Source organism: Scyliorhinus torazame, chromosome 3 (assembly GCF_047496885.1).
Source record: "Scyliorhinus torazame isolate Kashiwa2021f chromosome 3, sScyTor2.1, whole genome shotgun sequence".
Classification (NCBI taxonomy): domain Eukaryota; kingdom Metazoa; phylum Chordata; class Chondrichthyes; order Carcharhiniformes; family Scyliorhinidae; genus Scyliorhinus; species Scyliorhinus torazame.
Window position 1 is genome coordinate 236,929,266 of NC_092709.1, and position 21,259 is coordinate 236,950,524.

General features: G+C 44.5%; 1 protein-coding gene and 1 long non-coding RNA gene across 7 annotated transcripts in view; one reads left to right on the forward strand and one right to left on the reverse strand.

Moving 5' to 3' along the window:
* The window catches only part of slc38a9 (solute carrier family 38 member 9), a 151,871-nt gene extending 136,792 nt beyond the window's left edge, over positions 1 to 15,079 (forward strand). For all 6 annotated transcript variants that reach the window (XM_072497025.1, XM_072497026.1, XM_072497031.1 and 3 more), the window contains exons 13-15: positions 4,683 to 4,831; positions 8,842 to 8,931; positions 13,216 to 15,079. In XM_072497025.1, the coding sequence (XP_072353126.1) occupies positions 4,683 to 4,831; positions 8,842 to 8,931; positions 13,216 to 13,381 (405 nt within the window). In that variant the 3' untranslated portion in view covers positions 13,382 to 15,079. The remainder of the gene's footprint in view (positions 1 to 4,682; positions 4,832 to 8,841; positions 8,932 to 13,215) is intronic.
* Positions 1 to 21,259, reverse strand: part of LOC140409007 (uncharacterized) — a 56,174-nt gene that overhangs the window by 14,496 nt on the left and 20,419 nt on the right. The gene's annotated exons all lie outside the window — the stretch shown is intronic.

The window sequence follows — 21,259 nt, forward strand, 5'->3', positions numbered from 1 at the left end:
GGAACAACCTGGCTAATCTCACACGTTATGGGACTCTGGTCAATTCCTTTCCTAATTAGGGTAGATCTCACCCATAGGGTTTTACAGCACATAGAGAGCCCTTCAGCCCATTCTGTCTGCGCCGGCCATCAAGCAGCCGGCCATCAAGCACATATGTATTCCAATCCCATTTTCCAGCACTTGGTCTATAGCTTTGTATGCTACGGTGTTTGAAGTGCTGATCTAAATACTTCTTAAAAATAAATTTGGATATTTGGGCAGGCGGGAGTCCTAGAGGTGCTTGTTTTAAAAAAAAAAAAGCAAGCATATGGGAGGGTTAATATGTGCGGGAGAAACCCATTGTATAAGTTCTGTATTATGTTTGATCGATATGTTTATGTTTCTGTTCTGTTCTTTTTTCTTTTCTGTTACGGGGGGGGGGGGGGGGTTTAATTGGTTGAAAATTTTTGTTGGAAAAACTTTGAATAAACATATTTTTAAAAAATAAATAAATAAATTTGGAGTACCCAATTATTTGGGGCAATTTAGCGTGGCCAATCCACCTAACCTGCACAACTTTGGGTTGTGGGGGTAAAACCCACGCAGACATGGGGGGGAATGTGCAAACTCCACATACCCGGGTCCTCAACGCCATAGGCAGCAGTGCTGACCACTGCATCACCGTGTCGCCCCGCCACCCCCTATTTAAATACTCGTTGAAACTCGTACAATCTGTTTTTATATTAGTAGCTAGTTTTAACGCTTGCACTTGTTTCAATTCCCTGGGGCTGTGCTTAAGCAACCCAAGCAATATGTTGGAAGTCAGACTGCCATGGCACCTTCCAAGCCCCTTTGAACGCACAAATCCAGAGCTATGAAGGCAGAACTTTGAAATTCATAGCAGTAAGGGGCATAGATAGTTTAAATTTGCAAAATTAAACAAACTTAGTAGAGATACCTGCAGCACTGAGGAAAAAGTAACTCCTGGTTCTCATGCTCTGTATATCTGCTCTAACTCGCTGAAGAGTTTGTTTCTTGGATTTCTAACTAACTGATTTGATTCTTCCAGATTTGCAGGCATTTAACCCTTGGCACATAGTGCTAAAATTACTGACATTCCAGGCTGGTTGACTGCTGTCATTAATCCAATGATGACTCCTCTGACATTGTGGCACACTCCGGTTTTGGCTTCTGATTTGAACAATAAATTAGTCAAATTTGTACTTTGCAATTCAAGTTCTGTAGAAAACACAGAACTGTAAGTCACAAAATAGTTTAGTTACATGCAGCTCCAGATAACTTGCCATGGAGCTACCCATGATGGCATGCTTCCAGAAATATAATTGGAGAGTGTTGCTGGGGACCTGAGGGAAGACTGAATAATAATAGGTTATAAAGAGGGTGCAATTGGCTGATATTTATCCAAGTTGCATGGATTTTGGTGTTTAAGCATCTTTAAAGGGGTTTGTTAACACTTTTTTTTGTAGGAATGACATATCGAATAGCTAACTAAAAAAAGCAAATTGGAAGGACTTGTGTTGCATTCTGGCAAGTAATTTTCTGTAAAAGACAGTGAGCCAGTATTCTGAACTTTCTGGAACGTGCTGTAGCACGGTGGTAAGCACCTGTTGCTTTACAGCTCCAGGGTCCCAGGTTTGATTCCTGGCTTGGGACACTGACTGTGTGGAGTCTGCACGTTCTCCCCGTATCTGCGTGGGTTTCCTCCAGGTCCTCCGGCTTCCTCCCAAAGGTCCCGAAAGACGTGCTGTTAGGTGAACTGGACATTCTGAATGTGCTGAGTACATACAATACATGCGAGTCCCAAAGCAGGTAATGCACCACCTGGACGAGCAGAGATTTCCTACGGCTATATATTGGGTCGACCAAAGTCATTATTTTGGTCCCTGCTCCAAACTCCATGCCCTAGCTCCATTCCATCTCTCTCTTCCTGTAACTGTACAAGGTTGAAGTACTATGTTCACAACCTTGTATCATATTTGACCCTGAGATGGGCTCCTGACAACATAATCTGTGCCATCACAACATTAAGATCACATTACTTCCATTTCTGTAACATTGCGCAACTCTTCAGCCTTTCTATTCAAGCCCTCATCCATATATTTCTTGCTTCTAGACTTGACTGTTTCACCATGCTCCTTACCAGACTCTCACGCTCCTACCCTCTGCAATCTTGAGGTCATCGAAAACTCTGCTGTCTGTGTTAACTTGCACCAAGTTCGTCCATCATCCCTGTGCTCATTGACCTGCATTTACTCCCCATTAAGCCATGCCTTGATGTTTTAAATTTTCATCCTTGTTATCAAATCACTCCATGGCCTCCACTTCCTTTAATCTCCTACAGTCTTGCAACACTCCAGGACAGAGTTTTTCAAACTGTATTTCCCGGGACCCACTTTTACATGCCGACCGTCGCCGCTCATGCCGGCTGACTCTCCAGATTCAGTTGTGAGTTCCTGGCCTCCTCCTTATTACAAAATAATCCATCTTCAGTACTTCACACAGTCCTGTTGCTTGTTGGCAGCTACAAAATGGAGGAATTTCTCCTCCGTGATTTTGCTCTCCAAGCACAGACGTACTGGCCACGTGATGTCAGTGTACATGCTGGGTGCGTGACCTTCTCTCTGCCGCTGCTTCTGGCGGAAAAATTCCATTGTTTGTATTTAAAGGGCGGTCACGGCTGACCTTTTTTTTTACTTGGAAAAATCAGGTATTGGAAATAAAGTTTCAAAGTTTATGACTTTTTACTACTGAAAATTAAAGCAATTTCAGTTGAACATGTGCATCCTTACATTTACACACCAACTTTGTTTTAAATATATTCCCACTTCTTTAAATAATTAAATAAGGAAAGAAAACAAAATGCTTTTTTTAAAATAAATTTAGAGTACCCAATTCATTGTTTCCAATTAAGGGGCAATTTAGTGTGGCCAATCCACCTACCCTGCACATCTTTGGGTTATGGGGGTGAAACCCATGCAAACACGGGAAGAATGTGCAAACTCCACACGGACAGTTACCCAGAGCCGGGATCGAACCTGGGACCTCGGTGCCGCGAGGCAGCTGTGCTAACCACTGCGCCACCGTGCTACCCCCCCCCCCCCCCCCCAAAATGCTATTTTGTTTTTACTTTACAAACTGTCTTTAGACAAGATGAAGTAACTTGTCAAACACATTCAATGTCCCACTATTTCTTATTGGTTCCACTGCATTGCACTATCCAAATACTAAGTCATCTCATCCTCCATTCTCACGAAAAGCACTTGCTGGTTTGAAGAGAGTGGTGACACAAGTGATGACTGTGTAGGTTTCTTCCATTGTTGACCTGTGTCAGCCATCTTGACTGGCCTCATTTGATCGATATTCCTCGCTGAAAAAACCTGCCTTGGCTTCCTTCTAACTGTTCCTTCCAATAACTGTTACTGTTGTCAGATGCATCCACCCCAGTCACTTCCTGACCCATACGTCACATTGCGGGAGCACAAGCGACTGTTGAACAGCTTGACCATGGAGCCGCAGGTCTCATGCTGCCCATCAGTGGTGGGGGACAAGCTGAGCAGAGGGTGAGCACACCATTGCTGTGCGCACCACCCCCCATGTGCTGACAGCCCAGCCTCGCCCCTCGAATGCCACAGCAATCGGGGACTGCCCAAAGGCGACATTCTTTAAAGCTGGTCGCGGCTGTTGGTCACTTCCGGCAATCGGAAGCGCCACGACTGATTGCTCCGCGACTCTCCTGACACCGGTCACGACCCTGAGTTTGAAAAACCCTGCTCTGATATCTGCCTTCCAATTCTGGCTTCTTGTGAATTGCGCCACCATTGGCGGCTATGCTTTCAGCTCTCTGGGAGAAAACCTCTGGAATTCCCTCCTTGCGTTCCTCCCTCTCTTCATCTCTCCTTCCTCCTTTTAAGGCTCTCCTTAAAATCTACCCCTTTGACCGTACTTACGGAAATATCTCTGTCATGTTCTTGTCCGATGTCCTGATGTATATTACAAGAACATTTGTAGCTAAAGGTATAAATGATTTATTAACATTAACCGTGGGTCAAATATATACAAAACAACAGATGAATAACAGTATTAACATGCACAAGCAACCTCTCTATTCCAGCTCTCCAGTCTGCCTCAACAGGTCTGTGGAAACTGTCCTTGCTCGCTCCACTTGGGCCTATGACAGACTACACCTGATCTACATATTTGAAGCTTCCTTTCTGCGGGTATCCTGCTCAAACCAGCTGGTTTAAGATTCTGGAATGGCAGTGATATCATTGACTGACTTCATTTAATTGCTCCTCCTGCTGCCCGCAGTGTGAATTAAAATCTGGGCCATTGTACCATCGCCGTTCATGTTTAAAATCTCTTTTTTGATCTACATTAGGCAGATTGGTAATAATTTCTATTTTTTTCAAGTATGGTGTCTTATTGGAAATTACTTTTGAGACAGTTAATCGATGGTTAGTTTGACTGTGTGCAGAATCTAGTGAATGGTAAAGCGCTGGGAGCACTCACTTCAGGCCCCTCCGAGAGGAAATCCTCGTTTCTGCCCCCCCCACTGCTCCTGAATCTCCTTTCACAGGAGATGGTCCTACAATATGTTAATGAGACTCGGCTGTTAAGACCGACTCTGCCTGCCCCATGCCTTCCTTTTTATTTCTGTAACTGTTTGTTAATCTCTTTTCCAGAACTTTCTCGACAATCTGCCAAGCAGTGATATCCTGGCCTTTATTTCCAGAGTCTTCCTGCTGTTTCAAATGACGACTGTCTATCCACTACTGGGCTACTTGCTTCGAGTGCAACTATTGGGCCAGTTGTTTGGAAAAGTGTATCCCAGGTGTGATGTAATTTAATATTTTATTTCCATAACAGCTTCACCAGCCGGTTTTGTTGTCACAACAAGGTCAGATTTCCTTCAGCGTCAATCGAGTCATCTTGTTGAATTAGAATCATAGAATGGTAGAATGGTAGCCATGTAGAAGGAGGCCATTCCTCCTGTTGTGTTTGTACTGGCTCTCTGCAGGAGCAACTCGGTCCTGTCCCCCTATCCTTTCCCCAAGCACCCATCAAAGTTTTAAGTTTGGCTGATTGAATAATTAATTTTTTTTGGGGGGGGAGGCCACAACTTAACTGCCTCCTCCACCTCCTCAGTGCAACCACATCCTAACCACTCTCTGACTAAAACTTTTTCCTCTTGCTGCAGAAGAGGCCTATTAAGTGTGCACTGACACATGAAAAACACCTGACCTGCTTACCTAAACCCATTTGCCAGCACTTTGCCGTAGCCTTGAAGATTCAGACGTGTCACCCAGATACTTTTAAAAAGAATGTGAGGTAACCCGCCTCTTCCACCCTCTCAGGCAGTGCATTCCAAACTTCCAGGCAGTGCATTCCAGATTTATCGCCACCTTCTGGGTAAAAAGGATCTTCCTCAAATCCCACCCCCCTCTCCCCAAACCACCTCCTGCTCCTCACCTTGAACTTGTGTTCCTTCATGACTGACCCTTCAACTAAGGGGAACAGCTGCTCCTTATCCACCCGGTCAATGCCCCTCACAATCTTGGTACACCTCGATCAGGTTGTTCCTCTCTGTTCCAGCAAAAACAACCCAATCCTCTCTTCATAACTTAAATGTTCCATCCCAGGCAATGTTCTGGTGAATCTCCTCTCGCCCCCTCCTGGCTGCAGAAATCCCTGTCACTGTTGGTTCTTTTGCCATTCACCTCAAATGGGTATCCTCTGGTTACCCCCCCCCAAATGGGAACAATTTCTCCCGATCTACTTTGTTTTGATCCCTCTTGATTTTGATCATTTCTATTAAATCTCCTCTCAAACCTTCTTTAAGGAGAATAACACCACCACAATTTATCCGCAACTGAAATCACTAGAACCGCTCTTTGAAATCTTTTGTGCACTCTCTCTAAAGCCTTCACATCCTTCCTAAAGTATGGAGACCTGAATACTCCAGTTGAAGCCATATCAGTTTTGTAAAGGATCATCTTAACTATTAATAGAACCAGCCAGGGTTGGAAACGGGTGCGGAGGGAGATGTTGTCGCCTTTGCCTCGTTGATCGCCCGAAGACGGATCCGGTTAGGGTGGAGATCAACCTCTCTACCCTGTGCTCTGTCATGGTGGGAGGTCCTGCTGGAATTGTTGATTGTTGAGAAGGTCAAATTTGAACTGAGGGGAAGGATGGAGGGGTTCTACAATTCTTGGTCGTTATTCATTATGCACTTTCAAGAATTGGATTACATCGAACATTAGGGGGGGCTGAGAGGGTTTGGGGGTGGGGGAGGGTGATTGTATGTGTTAATGGTGACTATGGGTGATTCCTGATTCCTTTTGTCATTTGTTTATGTTAACATGCTGGCTAATGTTTGGGGTTTGGTGGGAGGATGGGATTGTTATTGACGTGGGGATTGACATTTCATTCGTTACTGATTGTTGTTTATTGTTGGGTGTAACTTTGGGAGAAAATGTGACAAGGAAGAGAATAAAAATAAAAATAACTTCTAATAGAAAAGGAAAGTACTGTGGATACTGGAAAATGAAATAAAAGTCGAAAATGCTAGAAATATGTTGATCTGTGACCTGGTCAGATGAAGGATTTTTGTCTCCTAGTATTTTTGTGTATCTTTTTCTAATGCTATATCCTGGTTTCCATCGCCTACCTGGTTAGTTTAAGCTGGCTCCCTACACTAGCACTAAACTGCTGGAGCAAACCACCCAGTCTCGGGTGGTTTTTAGTCCTGGTTTTTAGGGTGCACCCTGTCCTGCCTATATACTTCCCATCTCCCGGAACTGGTCCCAATGTACCAAGAGTCTAAAGCACACATTTATCTGAAATAATAAAAACAGAAAACACTGGATAAACCCAGCAGATCTGGCATCATCTCTGGCGAGAGAAACACAGTTGACGTTTTGAGCATATGACTCTGTAGTAGAGTCATAATGCTCTGTTTCTCTCTCCACAGACGCTGTCAGACCTGCTGAATTTATACAGCATTTTCTATTTTCTTTTTCAATTTCAGACTTTCAGTATCTGCAGCATTTTGCAGCTGCTCAGTGACATCCTTTTTTTAAAATATAAATTTGAGTGCCCAATTCTTTTTTTTCCAAGGGGCAATTTAGCATGGACAATCCACCTAGCTTGCACATCTTTTGCGTCGTGAGGGTGAAACCCACGCAGATACGGGGTGAATGTGCAAACTCCACACGGTCAGTGACCCAGAGCCGGGGTCGAACCTGGGACCTCGAGGCCGCAGTGCTAACCCACTGCACCATCATGCTGCCCTACCCAGTGACATCCTTGACCCTGGTGCCAGAGTGATAGCATACCATCCTGGAATTGTCTGGTGACTGCAGAAACCCCTGTATGTCGCCCTGAATGTAGAATTGCCTATCATTTTTCTTTTCCAATCTTACCCCTTTGCCCCAATCCTCCACCCCACCAGATGCTGCATAGTTGAGACATTCTTCGTGCCTTGGACTTGCTCTGACTGCACTCCCCAGGGCAACAATTAGCCATGATAACGCAGAACTGAATACGAGTTGGAGAGCAAGGTGCACTCAGGAGAATCCTACAGGACCTGCAAAGTCCTGCTTAACTGTCTGGCATGACTAAGAGTTTCACGGCTAGCACATTTCTGGATGTGGTCACCCCACAACTTAATGTGCAGGCAGAGGGTCTGCCTTGCCTGCTCATTCTTAAACTGTGGAGTGACCACATTCAGAAACATGCAACCCGTGAAACCCGTAGTCATGAGGATGCATTGCATAGGCACTAACTATTTTGCCAAGATTGAGTGAATCCTGACCTGACAGCATGGATGCAGAAGAGTAGTATTAAAATGAGGGTGGGGAAGCCAAAGTTATAGAAATAGTCTGAGAAACGAATGTCAACAATCTCGAGTATAAGGACCAATTCCAATTCCCGGAAACATCTGTCAAGTTTGCAGACGAAGATGCAGTTTGAGGATTGGGCTCATTAACCATGCAAGGATCCACAGAATCCATGATCAGTGACAGAGTTTCTTAGGTAAACAATCATACTCATTAGTGAGTGATTGAGGAAGAGGAACATAAATAAAATGTGCGGATTTCTAGAACTTCTGTCAAAATATCCTAGGAATCAAAAAGGAATCTTTGTCTTGGTGGCAGCTTTATCACTCCATTTGCTGAATGTGAACAGTGCCACCAGGTTTCAACTGCAACCTGACATCCTCCAACTTTGGTTTCAGAGTGTGAGATATTTCCCATGGTTATCAGGTGAGACGGTCCCACAATGGCCCAGCCATCAGGAGCCATAGCTCAGTGCATAGGGATGGTTCTTTGTTCTGCAAGATTGCTTGCTGCCCTGTATTATAATTCCCCGCAACCTATTGATCTGCCTAATCCAGATTAGAACTGACAGCTGCCCAGTGAAGCACAGCTAACGAGCATTGTTACCTCTACTTGGGCAGCACAGTAGCACAAGTGGATAGCACTGTGGCTTCACAGTCCCAGGGTCCCAGGTTGAATTCCCAGCTGAGTCACTGTCTGTGCGGAGTCTGCACGTTCTCCCTGTGCCTGCGTGGGTTTCCTCCGGGAGCTCCGGTTTCCTCCCACAGTCCAAAGACGTGCAGTTTCGGTGAATTAGCGATGATAAATTGCCCTTAGTGACCAAAAAGGTTAGGAGGGATTATTGGGTTACGGGGATAGAGTGGAAGTGAGGGCTTAAGTGGGTCCGTGCAGACTCGATGGGCCGAATGGCTTTCTTCACTATGTTCTATGCTTGTACTATAACTGCAAACTAGATGTTTAAAAAAAAAAGGTAAACTGATCTTTTTATTCTCCCTCTTCACAGTTTTCCTCACGTGTTCATCCTAAACATTGTGGTTATATTATCTGGAGTCCTTGTCGCAAAGTTTTATCCCAATATAGGAGCCATCATCAGGTATTTGTGGAGCTATTTTCAGTTTTTGAAATTGTATAGTATCAAAAGTTCAGAGTTATTGAAACTTAGTGATGTAGAGCCATTATTGTCAAATCTTTTTAGTTTCATAGAATTTACAGTGCAGAAGGAGGCCATTCGGCCCATCGAGTCTGCACCGGCTCTTGGAAAGAGCACCCTACCCAAGGTCAACACCTCCACTCTGTCCCTGTAACCCCACCCAACACTAAGGGCAATTTCTGCAATTTAGCAAGACCAATCCACCTAACCTGCACATCTTTGGACAGGTTGAAGGCCTTCTCACATAGATTACCAATCATAGACTAATGCACCCACCCCTAAATATTAATGCTATAAAACACTTCTAAGAAAGTGGGTATGTACTTGGAGCCATCTGTAAGATGGGTATGCCTATTTAAGTGTACTATGCAGCACTAAAGTATTATTTTAAATCTCCCTTCTTGACGAGGTTGAATTTACCTGGAATAAAACAAAATGCTGGAAAAACATAGATCCAGCAGCGTCTGTGGGGAGAGAAATGGAGTTATGCTTTGAGTTGAATATAACTTCTGATTAAAGGGAGGTAGAAACACGATGGGATTTATGCCACTGAAAGGAGGATGGGAAGAACAACAAAAGGGAAGATCTGAGATAGTGCAGACAGCAAGAGGGATAATCCTTCTCTGAAACAAAGCATTAGTCCAAAGTGAGTATTTAATTGCAAAATAATGAATGATCGAATTTACAGTGCAGAAGGAGGCCATTCGGCCCATCGAGTCTGTATTGGCCCTTGGAAAGGGCACCCTTCCTAAGCCCCCCCCCCCCCACACCTCCACAACAGCTGTCTGAAAGCAAAAACATGACATGACACAAACCGATGCATAGCAAAAAAGTAATTAAATTGGGGGAGAGAGATCCAAATTGTTGAATTCTGGATGTTGATTGTAGAAGGCTGTAAAATACCTAATCAAAATGTGAGGTGCTGTTCCTTAAGTATGCATTGAACGTCACTGGATTATTGCAAGTTGAGGATGGGTGTGAGAGGCAAGGTGATGAATTAAGCTTGATGGTGGTGGGTCATGCTTGCAGACTGAGCAGAGGTATTCCACAAAAGGGCCACCCAGTCTGCATTTGGCCTCTGCAATGGAGAGAGGTGACCACTTTGAGTCGCGAATGCAGCATTCTAAATTGAAAAAAGTACAAATAAATCCCCCCTCACCTAGAGTGGAGTGTTTGAGGCTTTGAACGGTGAGGAAAGAGGTAATCATTGAGATGTTAGACCTCCAGCCATTGTGTGGAAAGGGAATAAGGTGTTGGTTCTGATAGAGGAGTGGACCAGGGTGTTCTGGAGCGAATGGGCCCTCCAGAATGCTGGGAGGAAGATGTGCTTGGTGGTGGTATCATGCTGAAGGTGGCATAAATGGTAGTGGTGATTCTTTGAATTATGGATGCTGGTGAGTTGGAAAGTGAGGACCGGGGACACTATTGTGGTTCTGGGAGGGAGGAGGGGTATGAGGAAGTATAGGTAAGATAGCTGTGAAAGGACGTGTGCCATGCGATCCAGTTTTATTTTGCTTTTGCTTTCAGCTGATCATACACACAGAGCTCTGATGTCTTCAAGCTTAGATTGTAAATGTTTACATGTGCCTAGTCTGAATAAACAACCCCACAATGAGTATGCACAATCCTTTGATGCAATTTATATCACTATAAAAACATGAAAATGACCACTTTGATAATATTGGTCTTGTTCCGAGTGCTGCTTCATGCACACTCCTCTGAGGTGAGACAGCCAGACCATTCTGCACTGCACAGGTGACACTGCTTTCTGCTAGCAACTAGCCCGCTTCTAGCTGCTACGGAATTGCTTTTCAGCTTCATGTCCCCTGTTTGAGGATCATGGTGCGGAGTAATATTTTTCAAGTGTTCATTTAAAAAATGTTACTAGATGTCTTAAAAATACGGAAATAACTTTTGTATTTCCAGCCTTTTGCCTATTACTTTTCCCATTGGCGAAATGCCACCAATAGATCTCATCCTTCAAATTCCTAACCAATATGCATTCCAGTTGCAACTTGATTAAATGATGAGTCAAGAGTTGCTGTGGTTATTTGTTGAGGCTAGACCATGACTCAGTGTAAAGATGAATCATTGGCGCATGTATGGAATTTAATTGCTTAACTGCTTCAATTCCTAAAACTGAACATTATTTTCTTGACACCTGTCCTTAAAATCACATTGATAAAATTGTTCTCATTGCCTTTTTGTCATTAACTTCACTTAAATGTTCAGATTCCATAATATAATTTTGTGGTTCTAAACAAACAAATGTAATGAATATTTTGGTAGGTTTCTATAACAAAGTACAACATTCCCGTGATTGTTCTTTATTGTCGGAATATGTTTGTTTCTGATTACCTGACCTTTCTCAACCAACCCTGGCACAACTTCAACTGTGACCAGCTTTTTGAAAAAGATGACAACTTGACTTCATATCGTGGCTTTAACATAATGAAACATCTGAAGGTACTTCACAGGACCTTCGAACAAAAATTGACACCGAGCCACATAAGGAAAAATCAGATGGGGTGACCAAAAGCTTTTAAGAAGCATCTTAAAGGACTAAAGATTTAGAGAGGCGGTGCAGTGTTCCAAACCTTGGATCCTTTCATATCCCATGGAGGACCCTGGCTGACTCACTGGTGCATTGGTGTCGCCGTGCCATCCTGTTCTGCCTGCTATCCTTGGGATGCGCTGGTGTCATGAGGGGGTGGGGATTCAGAAGAACTGGAGACCGCCGTCGTCTCATTGGTGGCAGGCTTCCAGCGTTTCTGCCTCCCTGTCGGTGCCGTTGGGCCCTGGGCGTCTCCATGGGATGGAGAGGCAGCTGGATTGAGTTATCTGGCACTGCCAGTCCTGGAGTTTCCCCATTGTCTGCACCATGGTGTCGAAGCCCTCAGTGATGCAACTCCGTGACCTGTGCCGTGCTCTGAAGTGCCTCAGCAATGTTCACCTGAGACTGGGACATGATGTCGAGTCCCTCATTCACGGTCTCACAGACTGAGCCATGCCTTGGGCACCACCACTCAAGATGCGGACTTTGTGCTCCAGGTTTTCCACTGTGGTTGCCACCTAGCAATATTGGCCTCCGTGCCGTGCATTGTTGGCACCATCTCCTGCGCCCGAAGCCTTTGGGGAGGCTCCTCCAATCAGCTTTGCAGTCACTGGAATGTTGCTGACACCCCCTCCTGAATATCACAGCTGTGTCCTATTATTGGCATCAACATTGGGTGAGTGTTGGGACCCAGCTGAGTCCTGGAATCCAGCAGATCTGCGTCTCCCTCAGATGTTCCTTCCTCTATCTCCCCTGTCAGTAACTGTGGTGCTCACCAGATTGTGCCCCAGAAGCCTGGCCACTAATGTCGTCCACTGAGCTGTGTGTCTGCGCTGTTGGAAAGTGTGGGTCTTAGCTGCGACTGCTCGATGATGGCCTCCTTGGAGCTCTCCTCTGAGGTGGTCTCTTGGGTGGCATGGGATGGAATGAATCCGGATGGCCCAGTCTCATCAGATTGAGATCCTGTAAGACCATGTTAATGTGGTCAGTGAGAGGGAAGGATCAATTTGTCTGACATGAACAACATGGCCGTCACTTGAAGCAGGTTCATCTGGGTGAAGGGGCAGTTGATCCTCGCCACTCTGACACAGGCCAATCTCTATGTTGGTAACTGCTCTCTCCTAGAAAACTGCGGTTTCCACAACCCGTTCCTCCTCGGTTGGGGGGGGGGGGGGGGGCTAATGAAACTGGCAGAGGCTGTAACCTGATTTGGAGGGGTTCAATTCTGGGAAAGGTGGGAATGGGTTTGGGAGGTGGCAACATGTTCAACGTGAAGAAAGGTGGGTGGGGGTGGTTGGAGTTGGGATGGTGGGGTCATTGTTTTGAGTGGGGTGATGATGGTTGGTGGGGGGAGGCAACACCTGAAAACACGAATGTTTAAATAGCAGCAAAATGGGGGCCAGGAGGGAAAATTTGGTCTTCGGCAATTTTGTAGGACTAGGATAGAGGAAATGAGACATGGGGCACATGGACAAGATGAGCTCAAAGAGGCCATGGGGGAAGATGGTTTATTTTGAAACCCATTAACTTAATTAATGTGGACTTTCTGCTCTTGTGCCAACAGATAAGTTGTGACCTATGTTGCGCTACCATTTTGATTTTAATATAGATTTTTTTTTTTTACTGAAAAGATTGTATTTTTATGTATCATTCTTTATTTTTATTTGATGCAGGTATTCAGGAGCAACGTGTGGCCTTGCCTTTATATTTGTTTATCCATCCCTTATTCACATGATATCACTCCATCGCAAAGGACAGCTGAGTTGGCCATCTGCGATCTTCCATAGTTTTCTACTAGTGCTCGGTGCAGCTAATCTCATTGCACAGTTCTTGATATGAGACCGGCAAAAGAACACCTAATTTTAAGATAACCCATGAACCATTATACACTGTCCTTGGAGAAGATTTGTAAATTCTATGTACTGTTCTCGTGTATGCTAACACTTGGTGCCTTAAGTGGGACAATCAATTTGTTAATCAGCACTTCCACCCAGAGGCTTGATATATCTCCTATTTTTATAAGCGATTTATTTCCCCGATAAAAACAATTGGCATATGGAATAGAGGCCAAATATTGTGTGGCCCTTCATTTGATTTGCACAATAAAAGCACAATAAGTAATGTGATTTTCATTGTATAGATTGATATTGGGTTCTGTTGAACACTTTTTTTTATTGCAAACAATCTAAATAATTTACAAGATACCAAGTCACAAACACATCCTGCCAAGACTGTTTTTAAAAACATATCTAATGGGATACTATTTGATATTTGTTAAAGTCAGATGAGATTAAAATGAGAAGGTTCCAGCAACAACTGCTCACTCGTGAGTGGGCACCCAAACACACACGAATGTGCTTCAATAGATTGATCTAAATAATTTTGGTGGCCTGGATTAGTGTTGATGGACTCTTCACTTGGTGCTCAATTTTATAGCATTTGATTTTCCCACTTATATGGCCGAAGTGTTGGCAGGCTAATATTTAGAAACCTACGTGGACCTGGAACATGGGATCTTTTTGTTTACGTGATGCTGTATGTAAATGTCAAAATACATTTAATTATGCCAAATTGAATTTTTCAATAATTTGAACAGCTCCGCTAACTTGAACACCATGCACTATTGTGCATCATAACATAATGACCTTGACATCTTGTTTTTAAAAAAAACTTAATTGTCATGCCATTCAAAGCAGCAAAAGTCTAAAAAGATTGGGTCACAAGCTATGCAAACTAGATGTTGACTTATAGATGAATTTGCACAGTAACTGATTATGCCAGTTACTGGCATCAAAACATTTAAGCTAAATTATTTATGCTGCAGTTGTGTCGTTTTATTGGTAAAACAATCAAATTGGCAGACTGATCAGAACTATAGACTGAGGTGCAGCAATAGAAAATACAAGGAAGCAGTTGTGTTAATGATGCAGCGCGCGTGTAGTCACTATGATTATTTTTAAAAATAGTAATCATTGTAATGCAGCACCATGGAAATGCTGGGATATGTTTTATCCGCTCCACTGGATTCCTCATCTGCATCACTATCACAATAAGTACTGGGACGTGCTGTGTTGTTGCTGGGCTCTTGGCACTGCCCTTACAGCACTTGGGAGCAGGCCCTGAGTAGCTCAACTACACTGTGACTGAGGAAACCAAGGGGATACAATACAGGTCATGTACCCAAAAAAATTGTTACAGTTTCATTACCCATTGCTTTTGTGATACTTTACAGCTGAGTTAAACCATTGGACAGGTTCAACTTTGGGTAAATTTTACTGGAAATATTTAATTTGTGGTAAACTGGACACTTTGTATGACGTGATGCCCATAAACGTATTCTGTACCAGTTTAGCAGATACCATGTACATCTGTTGCAGTTTTGCACAAGGCTTTTTACTATCTTGTCAATTGTTTTCTTTCTCTGGTGCAGTGCACTTGAGACTATGAATTTATTATAAATTTATGCTAGATTGTTAATACGTTGCTCGTTTGAATGGTACATGTTCAGTTAATAAAACATAGCATATTTAAACATGGTTTTCGAGGTGTATCTTCAAATATCTCAAGACATAATTAGTGCAATAATGATGTCGCTATCTTTAATTTCTGATGTTGGATCATTGGGTAGGGCACCACCTTGACGCAAGTTGCAAATGATTATTGAACTGAATTAACAACGATAGGCTTGAATATATGTTATCTTGCCTTTTTGCCAGTAGCCAGTTATCATAACTTGCCAAAAATGTAGAATGATTGCATTAATAATGTCTCCCAATATTGCAAAGCAGTAGAGAAACGTTAGCGAGCCAGCTCATGTGCATAATGCCTTGTGATATAATGCCATTGCATATGGAGATATATGAACGTATCACCCAGGATTTTGGGACATCTTATAGTGCCCCTGCCTTTCAGCCAGATGCTTTGGATTCCAATCCTACTCGAGGAAAGGAGTATTCATAATGCAGTTAACAAGCTAATAATCAGCCTGCTAATCCTTCCTGCACGTCCCTCCTAACCCCTGCAGAGAAAACTGTGCAAAGAAGCAGACAAACACGAGCATCTTTTTTCAAAATATGTTTTATTCCAAACACAATCCATAATACAAACGGTCAACAAACAAATCACCACGTTTCAATCAGTTTACATTTTCCTGTTTTTCTCCCTTAAACTACCCCAACATCCGTAATTTTCAAAGAGACAGAAAGAGCCTCCATCTTACAAAAATCCTGCTGAGAGGGCAGCATGGTAGCACAGTGGTTAGCACTGTTGCTTCACAGCGCCATGGTCCCAGGTTCGATTCTCTGCTTGGGTCACTGTGTAGTCTGCATGTTCTCGCCGTGTCTGCGTGGGTTTCCTCCGGGTGCTCTGGTTTCCTCCCACAGTCCAAAGATGTGCAGGTTAGGTGGATTGGCCAAGCTAAACTGCCCTTGGTGTCCAAAAAGGTTAGATGGGGTTACGGGGATAGGGTGGAGGGTGCGCTTTCCAAGGGCGGGTACAGACTTGATGGGCTGAATGGCCTCCTTCTGCACTAAATTCTATGAGAGCAAACTTAATATTCTCCAGTTATCGAAATTCTACCATACCCCAACCACGCCAATCCCTTCGGCGGCGTGTCCGATCTCCATTGCAGCAAGATTTGCAGCTGGGCCAAGACTTTACTCGACTTTTGCTTCCAGGGTCAAGGCTTTACACTCTTTTTGCTTCCTGGGCCAAGAATTTACTCTGACTTTTGCTTCCTGAGCCAACACTTTACTTTTGCCAGGTATTGTAGCTTGCCGCCATTCCACTTTGGAGGAAAAAACAACTCCATTTATACTGCACTTTTTACAAGCAAAGTGCCCATTGCCCGGGCCGAAAGGGCCAAAACCGAAGCTTCCAAGCAGGAGCCATCTTGTTTGCGTCCGATCAGCTCATGACCGCCATCAGAATTCCCAGGACTTTTTTCTCTGTTTCAGCTACATTAAGAAGATCTTGCCTTGATTCTGGGTACCAGAGCAAGTAGACTAAGAATGAGTTTTCTCTCTGCTCTGTCTTGACTCCAATTGCACAATTAAGTAAGTAGGAGTACTGTTTGACAGAAGAGATTGTAAGTACTTGATGTTTGGACTGCAGGCTGAAATCCTTCAAAGAATTAGATGTCCTCTCCTCAATGATACATGTAACAATTGGGGTGTCAGTTTGCAAAGTTCACTTTTATTTTAAAAAGTACTGATCTGAGTTTTGTAAAGTCGGCCTTTTACTTGAGTCAAGTTTGTTTTGTGCATTTTGTCTGATACCTATAACTGTTAAATAAGTATATTTAGTTCCATAATATTGGAGCCATTTATCAAAGTAATTTATTTGTGAAATGCTTTGCTATTTTAGAGGATGTAGTGCTTTTTTTTAAATTTGGAGTACCAATTCATTTTTTTTCAATTAAGGGGCAATTTAGCGTGCCAATTCATCTACCCTGCACATCTTTGGGTTGTGGGGGCGAAACCCGCGCAATCACGGGTAGAATGTGCAAACTCCACACGGACAGTGACCCAGACCCGGGATCGAGTTTGGGACCTCGGTGCCATGAGGCAGCAGTGCTAACCACTGTGCCATCGTACCGCCCTGAGGAGTGTTAAATAATTTCCTTCCTTAGTTCATCCTCTCCCAATCAGCACCGACAAGCTTCAACCACCAGATGAATGGTGAACTTCAATATTTTTCTATTGCTTAGTGAACTTAATAACTGATCACTTGTTAAAAATAAATTTAGAGTATCTAATCCACCTATCCTGCACATTTTTTGCGTTGTGGGTTTGAGACCTATGCAGACAGAGAATATGCAAACTCCACACGGCAGCAGTGCTAACCACTGCCACTTATAACTGATCACTATTACTTGAGCATTAATGTTTTATTTTTAACCCATCATTTCTGAGGGTGTGCTGCATAAAAGAGGTAGGGTGTGATTCTCCCAAAAAAGGAGTTAATTTGTGGTGGGTCTTTCAGGGAGTTTTCTGCCGGCGGGCTCCCCACCGCTATTCAATGGCAAGCGGTCACTTTTTTTGGGCCCTGGGAAGTTTAGCCCACACTTGAGTTTGTTTTAATACAGGAGAGAGATTGGGCTGCCATTTTAAAGGGTACCCCGATCTCGAAGTAAGCTTGTGGGTCCCCCACCTCTCCCCACCCATGAGCAATGTCACTCCCCACACACATGGACACTACCCCACACCCTCCAAGTGAGGACACCCCGCTTTGGGGTCCCTGTGCCCCCCCCCCCCCCCCCCCAGCCTCTGTATACCCTCCCTCCCTTCTAGGACCCCACCCATCTTCTCTTTTTCCCCCCCCCAAAAAAAATCTCCCAGACCCCTACTTTCTTGCCCTGTACCTACCCCCCGCCACCCCAACCACCATTTCGTGAATGTGGCCCACCTTCCCCATCCTGGCACTTGGGAATCCTTGCACTGATGACTAGGCAGTGCTCCTGCTGGCTTGACAGTGCCATCTGGGCACCTTGGCAGTGCCATGCTGGCAAAGGTGCCGACGTTCCAGAGAGCCATCCTTCACTTACCCTGACCACACTCTCCGGTGACCCGGGAAGCCCCCAGGGTGCCGTTCTGCCTGGTCCATGTTTGTGTGACCAACACTGATTGGTACCCTGCTGCAGCCTCCCTGGGGAGATCGAAGGAGGCCATTGGATCGCACGCAGGTAGGTGGTAAGGAGGTTCATGACCTACTTTCGCCGGCGTCATTTGGGTCAGCGTTCCGACTCCCAACGTCTCGTGAGACTTCAGAGAATTCGGGAGGCATGTCGGATGACTGCTGCAAGCCTTTTCTGGCCGCATTGCGCTCAAGCGAGAGCACAACCGGGCTGGAGAATCACATCCGTAGTCATTGTAATGCTTGTTTTCTTTAATGACTCTTCTCACTTGGAGGGTGGCACAGCAGATGCCATCTCCCTGGCCCTCCACTCCTCCCGAGAGCATCTCGACACCAGAGGCTCCTACATCAGACTCATATTTATTGACTACACCTCCGCCTTCAGCACCATAATCCCAGCCACGCTCATAGCAAAGCTCCAAAGCCTAGGACTTGGCTCCTCACTCTGCAACTAGATCCTCGACCCACAGACCACAAACAGTAAGAATAAACAGCAGCACCTCTGCAATAGTCCTCCATACTGGGGCCCCACAAGGCTGCATACTTAGCCCCCTACTATACTCCCTGTACACACACGACTGCGTGGCAAAATGTGGTTCCAATACCGTCTACAAGTTTGCTGATGACAAGACTATAGAGGGTCGGATCTCGAATAATGACCAGTCAGAATACAGGAGGGAGATAGGGAACCTAGTGGAGTGGTGCAATGACGACAATCCCTCAATGCCTGCAAAACTAAAGAGCTGGTCATTGACTTCAAGAAGCAAAGTACTGTACATCCCTCTGTCTGCATCAACGGAGCCAAGGTGGAGATGGTTAATAGCTTCAAATTCATAGGAATTCACATCACCAACACGTCGCCGCTACCACCAAGAACGCACAACAGCGCCTATACTTCCTCAGGAAACTAAGGAAACTTTGCATGTCCGCACTGACTCTTACAACCTTTACAGATGAACCACAGAAAGCATCCTATCGGGCGGCATGTGGCGCAGTGGATAGCACTGGGACTGCGGCGCTGAGGACCCGGGTTCGAATCCCGGCCCTGAGTCACTGTCTGTGTGGAGTTTGCACATTCTCCCCATGTCTGCGTGGGTTTCACCCCCACAACCCAAAGGTGTGCAGGTTAGGTGGACTGGCCACGCTAAATTGCCCCTTAATTGAAATATATATATATATATATATATATAAATATATATATATAATTGGGTACTCTAAATTTATAAAAAGAAAATAAAACATCCTATCTGGCTGCATCACAGCCTGGTATGGCAACTGCTCGACCCAAGACTGCAAGAAACTTCAGAGAGTCGTGAACACAGCCCAGTCCATCACACAAACCTGCCTCCCATCTAAACCTACTGCTGCCTGGGAAAAGCGGGCTGCATAATCAAAGTCCCCACCCACCCGGCTTACTCACTCTTCCAACTTCCTCCATCAAGCAGGAGATACAAAAGTCTGAGAACCCGCAAGAACAGATTCAAAAACAGCTTCTTTCCCGCTGTTACCAGATTCTGAAACCACCCACCTGTGGACTGACCTGATTAATTCTACGCTCCTGTATGTTTCACCCGATGTCGGTGTCTTATGTATTTACATTGTGGACCTTGTGTTGCCCTTTTATGTATTTTTTTGGTTTCTTTTCATGTACTTAGCGATCTGTTTGAGCTGCTCGCAGAAAAATACTTTTCGCTGTACCTCGGTACACGTGAGAATAAACAAATCCAATCCGATCCTACAGAAGGGGAGCGTGTGGTGTGGTAATGTAATGTCATGAAGCTAGTAATCCAGAAGCCCAGGCTATTGCTTCGGGTGCAAAGTCCAACTGCAGCAGCTGGTGGAATTTAAATTCAATTTTTAAAAAAAATCTGGAATTGAAAGTTAGTCATTCGTAATGGTGGCCATGAAACTATGATTAATTATTAAAAACCCATCTGAGGGCAGCACGGTGGCGCAGTGGTTAACACTGCTGCCTAAGGCGTTAAGGACCCAGGTTCGGTCCCAGCCACACTGTCTGTGTGGAATTTGCACATTCTCCCCGTGTCTGCGTGGGCTTCGCCCCCACAACCAAAAGATGTGCAGGTTTTGTGGATTGGCCATGCTAAATTGCCTTTTAATTGGGGTTAAAAAAATAATTGGGTACTCTAAATTTATTTTTATAAAACCCATCTGGTTCATTAATAGCCTTTAGGGAAGGAAATCTGCCATCCTTACCCAGTCACGCCTTCATATGACTGCAGCTCCGTGGTAACGTGGTTGATTATTAACTGCCCACTAAAATGGCCTAGCAAGCCACTCAATTGAAGGGTGATTAGGGATGGCCTTGCCATTGACACCCATATCCCAAGAAAAAGTAGAGAAGACATCTTCACAGCATGCATGTAGCAAGGATGTGAATAACATTTTATGGTTCGAAGGGTGGCATAGTGGTTAGCACTGCCTCGTGGCATCGAGAACCTGGGTCACTGTCCGAGTGGAGTTTGCACATTCTCCCCGTGTTTGTGTGGGTCTCACCCCCACAACCCAAAGATGTGTAGGATCGAACCCTGGTCCTCGGTGCCATGAAGCAGCAGTGCTAACCACCGTGCCACCCTTCAAAACATAAAATGTTATTCACAGCCATACTACAAGAATTGGCCATGCTAAATTGCCCCTTAATTTGGGATAAAAAGAATTGGGTACTCTTTGGATATAATTGTACTTGCTTGTGAACTGTAAAATTTTGGAGAACTGTAATATTGACAGACCTAATTTTGCTAGAGCAGTTGGGGAGTGTTTAAACTAATGTGGCAGGGGGATGGGAACTGATGCAGGAAGTCAGAAGATAGTAAAACAGGGACAGAAACAAAAGGCAGTAAGGGGGAAAGTGTAAGGCAGGGAAGCCATAGTCAAAATCAAAACGGGCGACAGTACAAGGTACAGTGACTGCGGGGAGCTCAGTGAATAGGCCCTAAAAGGAATAAAACGGGAAGTAAAAACAGAAATGGAAAGCGACGCGGCAGGTTGTTACATGAAGTTACGGGTGCAACGACCAATAAAATTAGGAGAAAAGTTGAGGAAAAATAACTTGGGAAAGGTTACTGA